This window comes from Loa loa (genome assembly GCF_000183805.2).
Source record: "Loa loa unplaced genomic scaffold supercont3.237, whole genome shotgun sequence".
NCBI classification, from domain to species: Eukaryota; Metazoa; Nematoda; class Chromadorea; order Rhabditida; family Onchocercidae; genus Loa; species Loa loa.
The window spans coordinates 31284-37404 of record NW_018108417.1 but is presented as its reverse complement, the minus strand read 5'-3'; the positions used below and the strand labels follow the sequence as shown (position 1 = coordinate 37404).

The 6121-nt window shown below is 32.1% G+C and overlaps 1 protein-coding gene across 1 annotated transcript; it reads right to left on the bottom strand.

Moving 5' to 3' along the window:
• Positions 1 to 1127: 1127 nt before the first annotated feature.
• Positions 1128 to 1479, bottom strand: LOAG_11794 (hypothetical protein; the record flags this gene model as incomplete). Its single annotated transcript, XM_003147311.2, has 1 exon — positions 1128 to 1479. The coding sequence occupies one exon, from the start codon at positions 1477 to 1479 to the stop codon at positions 1195 to 1197; it is 285 nt and encodes a 94-aa protein (XP_003147359.2). The 3' UTR covers positions 1128 to 1194.
• Positions 1480 to 6121: the final 4642 nt, after the last annotated feature.

Below are 6121 nucleotides of genomic sequence, written 5' to 3'. Positions count from 1 at the left end.
TTGACTTGTAAGGTGTCAAGAAGACAGGTAAACTGTTCTTGTTCTCAAGGCTTCTTTCATGTGCTTGGGTCCCTCAGTCACATTCATTTCATCCAGGCCTACTTTTACGTTTTCATCAACGGAGATCTCCCAAACTTGTTTTCAAGGCTATATGTAAAAAAGCCTGGAGACTTTTCATTGGCGGAACAGAAAAAATAAGCCTGGAACAATTTTTATAGGGAGAAACCTAAAATCTAAGTTTGGGACTATTAAGCATAGAACTTCCTCTACTTTCCTCCATAAGATATTCAATATCTCTCCCATACTACCTGTGAGGTATCACTTTTCCTAATAATAAATATTCAGAATGGTGAAAATTTTCAAAGAATCCGTAACGACAATTAATTATTGGAAGAGAAAGATGTGAAATAAAAGATAAAAATGAAATGCAACCCATAATGTAAAGATGAAATGAAGCGAATGACATATCAGCCAAAACTCCAATATTTGCCTAAATATTTGAGGCTTTCGTGCAAATCATTGTCACAGCACATTGAACATAAATGTAATCAAATAACTTTAACAGTAAATAATGGCCTGATGTTAAAGTTTTTCTCTTCATAAATCCGAATGGAAAAGAAAGTAGAAAAAGGAATCTCTTCTTTCATTTTATCTAACAAATGATGAGTTCTGGTACCTGATATACTTGAACAAATCTGGAAAACAAGTACGCCATTTCAGATGGCTACTTTTCCGCGGAATATACATTCGAGATTTCTACGCCAATATGTGATAACCATTGGAGCCGTTCTACAGTTTGTTCTAGTGAGACCTGCGAAACTTACCTGGTCCTCATGCTGATATTAAAAGAAAACTTGAAGTTGGGTTAGTAGAGTTAGACCGTAGAAATTGGTACAATGTATGGGTTAAAGGTCATCCGATTATGGCGTTGTTAAAAGAACAAACGAAACGAAAAATTCCTGTAGATTCGGCGGTTTGCATTATTTGTGACTTTGTTCGTTGCAAAACATCGCATAAGGCGAAGAGACGCAAAGAAGGCAGAGAAAAATTTATCATCTCATCAAAAGTTTCCTGCAAACTATTGCCTGTTCTATTAGAAAGCCCACGATGATTGGTGGTATTGGCGCGTCCAAATTCTCACGGCGTAGGATCGATCTATCGCGACAAGTAGCAAGCAAAATGGCCACACGCAGATCAATGGACTACAGCAATGAGTATGGTACATAAGGATGGACTCCCAGGCCCAGCGCGGCAACGTGCAGGCTGCCTGGTAGTAGACCGTAAGGTATGCGTTACTTCCCGGGGTAACCTGAGAGACAACGCGTACCGTCCCAAGCAAGAACGCATCACATCAGTCAGAGGCGGTTCGTAGGCTAAGAATGGGGTCAAAATACAAGCAACAGTGTGCAGTTCTCCACCTCGCAAAACAGTTGGATGGAACACATCACGAGCATATACGCGCCAGTTTAGGCCCGGCATCTCTTCCCGGGGATGTTGGACGCCACTTTTGATTATTAGAACTATTTTATATTCAAAGAAAAGTAGTGTTGACCAGTAAGAAAAGTAGTATTGACCAGTCTTCCCTTATGAATTGCATTAGAATGCAGTAGAAAACAGTAAAGAATTATTCCAACCTTTAGACAATATTCTTAATATGCAAGATCTAATTTAGTGACTAAACCATCTAACCACATGAAATATTCTTCTCAAGTATTATGCTACCCTTCGAGCAATGGAAACAGTACAAACTTAGGTTTCTCTTGGAAGGACATTTGAATCATTACAGTGATCTGAGAAGTTCATTTCGTCAACAGATTTTATGTCGTTTGTGATGTTACATTTCACTTCACGAGAATGACAGTAAGGATCGCTAAAAATGGGTAATTTTTTTTCCTTACAAATATTCTCATTGATGGCTTCCCTTATAGATCTAGTTATAACAGTTAGTTGTATAGTATTAAGAGGTGATATGCATATCATTAACTTTGCTTGTACAATTATTATCATTGATTGTTTTTATCAAGCCAAACAATCATCCTGTGTTTGATGGTTGATGCAGATAGCAACATGTTTAGGATGGATTACTTGTAAGTGGGTAATAATTTTAGTTTTAGCCATTTGAATACAAATTAAATCCACCTACTAATTAGCTTTTTTTATTAAATTTAGTAATAGAGCTTATCAGTTCTAAGTTGAGAAAAATTTGGAAGAAAGGAGTGTTAATGAATTATGACAAATTCTAACAAATTCAGGTGCAAACAATAATGGGTAAGCTGTGTTGCAGTGGATATAGTTGCAGTTGTGAACGCAGATAAAAATACAACCATCAATACGGTAAATCTGATCCGGATCCCAAACCGATAAAGGAAATAAGCAACCCCGTAGTTTGAACACTACTGCATCAATTACAGATCTTGCAAAAATTATTTTATTGTCATCCGGCAGATGGTAATATTGTGCGCAATCTGAAGTAATAACCGACCGATGAACTTTTTGTTGAATAATAGCTGATAATCACTTTGTAGAAAGAGTTCATCAAAGGATTTCGTCATATTTTTCTGTTCTTTTCTTAGCTTTCTTTCATTTGTTTTATAAATCTAAACAAAGTTTCTTCTTAAGCAAATTTTGCATAATGACAAATTTTCTTATAAACCAATTCAAATTAAAATCCAATAAAAATCTAAAATGAAACAAATCCAGATTGATGTATTATTTACAATGATGCAAATTCAACTGTCATGTTGAATAGCATTTCATTGGACCGTACAATTGTTATACACACCATTACTAATATTATGATTAAATATTATTTCGTCCCAATTTTAGTAATTATCACTTTTGATATCTTATCCAAATTCCTGAATGACAGAATTCTGCATATTTTTGAAAAGTTAGTACATCATCTGAAAGATGCAATTATTTGCTTGGAAAGTTGTAAGAATTAAATATTTTCCAAATTAGGTACCATTACAAGATCAGATATATCATGCATTAATTATTAGAAATGCGAAATCATTAATTGTTTAAGCATAATTTCTGTAGGAAAAGAATAAATTAATATGTAAGTAAAAAAGAACTGATAGTAATGGAAGTGTTTGTTTTGGTGATAACTGATTGTCACATACATTCTTTGTGTTAATGCATAAAATTAATTGGATGACACCTTATGAATGATAAATAAAAACTGGACTAAAACGGATTATTAAATAAAAAATAGGAATAATATTTTCATCTTCATTTCATTTGCCGAATTACGCTCATTACTCAGGAACGATATCAGGAAAGAACAAAAGGAGATCTGATATGTTGGCCTGATGACCGGAAGTATCCGTCTATACTTTTTTTCATGTAATTGCAGGCAATGTGGATTATATTTGCAAAATTTCCAGAAGAAGAGGGGGGGGGGGAGAGGGGAAAAAAAACGAATAGAGCATATTTGTTCTCATTTAAAAATTAATACATCTTCTTCAAGCAATATCAATTTTTACCACAAATATTTAGCAAATTATGCAAATGTTGTAACATTTATAGCTGTTACCATTACATCGTTGATAGTGTCAATCATTATTCACCTATCCCTCAATGTCAACCAACACTCACCTGTCTATCAAAGTTTGAACGCAATTCCGGTTCCAATTAGAGTGAACCATTTCACATCTTCAGGTTAACTATGTCAGCTATTACTTCCGAAAGATAGCTTATCATATTATCTTTGGAAAGGGGTTCTTATCAAGGTTGACAAATTAACAAAAATTCCATTTTTCAGTAAAAATAGAGAAAAAAGAGAAACAAACTATTATGCATTTTATTAAGAAAAGAAAAATTTTTTGGACACAAAAATATTTGTCAATATTATTGTAAATAATATATGAATATAATATTATAAATACCATATTTATAACATAATATAAAAATTAATATTGTAAGTATTAATTATAAATATAGAAATTATAAATATATTATAAATATTATATATCCATTAAATATAAATATATAAATATTAGTAAAACAAAATATTGCAAATAGATTCAATAATACGTCAAATTAATTACAAATTAAACACAATAATAACAAGCAAAATCACGTAACAAAATCAACGATTGAGTCAATTTCACGTGACGCATGCTTAAGACAGGAATCTTCCAGTAATGTAATATTAGCGTTGTAAATACGTAAGAGTTGGAATGTAATGTTGTATATGGTGCATCAATATCACAAGTAAGTACTATTCTAATTAAACAACTGTTAATTAGATAGATAATGATGATAAATAGAACCGAATAATTCCGTGAAGTAATCTATATTTCTTGAAATAATTAAAATATCTGAGAGGATTTTTCATACTATTTCATACAAATCATTCCTCAATGGCTTTAATTTCCAGAACTTGCTCCACAAATACTACTAAATGATCTATTATGTTTCCTTAATAGGCAAGGAAATTTAAATTCCGTTTACTTCTACGAGAATTTCAAAGACTAAAAAACAGACGTTCACGCTGGTTACGTTAGTTACGTTGGTTACGCGAGACACACGGCGTAAAACTGAGTTTTCTATAAAAAAAAAAAAGGAAGCCAATAGAGTGTTAAAGGAAAATTCGTTATTCATTTCCATTAGAACACTATTATCAGATAATTAAATACCGCTTTCTACAACTTCCGGGAATCAGTCCTACATAAACGATTCATTGACAATTGCAAAGATTAAGCTGATATCTGCTGTCGTGAACTTACTTCAACATTTATTCTTTAATAATACCAAGCGCTCCTCTCATCTATGAGATATTTATGCGACAACTTGGCTATGAATCTTTTAATGTGATCTTTAATTTAACAATAAATTAAAAAGTCACAAAATTGGAAAACAATGTATTGTAAATAATACAAATATACTCGAATTGTACAAACTTTTTTATTTCCTCATTTTCTACACTTTATTCCATTAAAAATCATTCGTTTTTTGCTTTGTTAGATATTTAATAAATGAAAATTTTGAAAAATCCGATTGTATACCTATTAGAAGTGTAATAAAACTTTAGAATCAGTGCAATCCCTAAAATCATATAATTATTTCATTTCATCCCTGTCACCTCTCTGTCATCTTATGTTTCAATGGTATTTCGTTGTTACCTTTACGGATAATAAATAAAGATAGAAGGAATAATAAAGCAGTGGGAATTGGGGGAGAGCGATTCGATGTGAATTACAAGAATCATTCCCGATCATTCTACAGTCTATTGGAAGTTCTTGTTGAAAATCCGATAGTTAGCAGTAATACGATAATTTGCGATATGCTTAACGAAGTGTGAAGTATATTAAATAACCAAACAATCTTAGCATCTATCTTTTTCCAAAAAATTATTAAAAATAAAATCAAACATAAAAATAGAATTGAAACAAAAAATAAATCACGGAAGCGGAAGAATCAAAAACATACACATACGCTCTGATATAATTGTTTTAAACTTTTTAATAAATGATAGAATAGACGAAAAAACAAAAGATAATAACACGATTGAGATTCATAGGTGATAAAAACAGCTGAAACTTAGTAACTGGTTAATCGTACAGTAGCATGAAGATTATTGTCAATAATGTATTTATTAAGAATACTCACAAAAGAGCTGATAGTGTTTAATTTGTGAAGTTAGCAGACAGTTCATAACGATAACGATAACGGTTTCATTAAAAGAAAATGAATTCCATCAACGAGGTTAAGCTTTAAAGGATCAGATTTTTATCTTAATAGGGAATTAATCCACGAAACACATTTACTTTCTCACCACTTAAAAAATGATCTTAGAGTTGGAAAGCATATTTTTGACTTTTATGTCGTTTATAGCTGAAGCTCTGATGCTTATTTCGTTTGATGAGTCCTTGTCTTATGCCAAGTATACCACACTTCTCAATTAAGTATACCACACTTCTCAATTACGACCTTTACTGCAATCAGGCGTATCGAATGCATTTTACTTATTCAAACCAACAAACGAATCCTTTCGATCATAATTTGACAATAGCGTCCCGTTCCTTCTTTTCTTTCTCTTTGTGAAATTTAGAGAAAGTGAGAAAGCAATATCAAAGCTTACTTGAAAGAAGCTTTAACCCGACACAACTTCTTT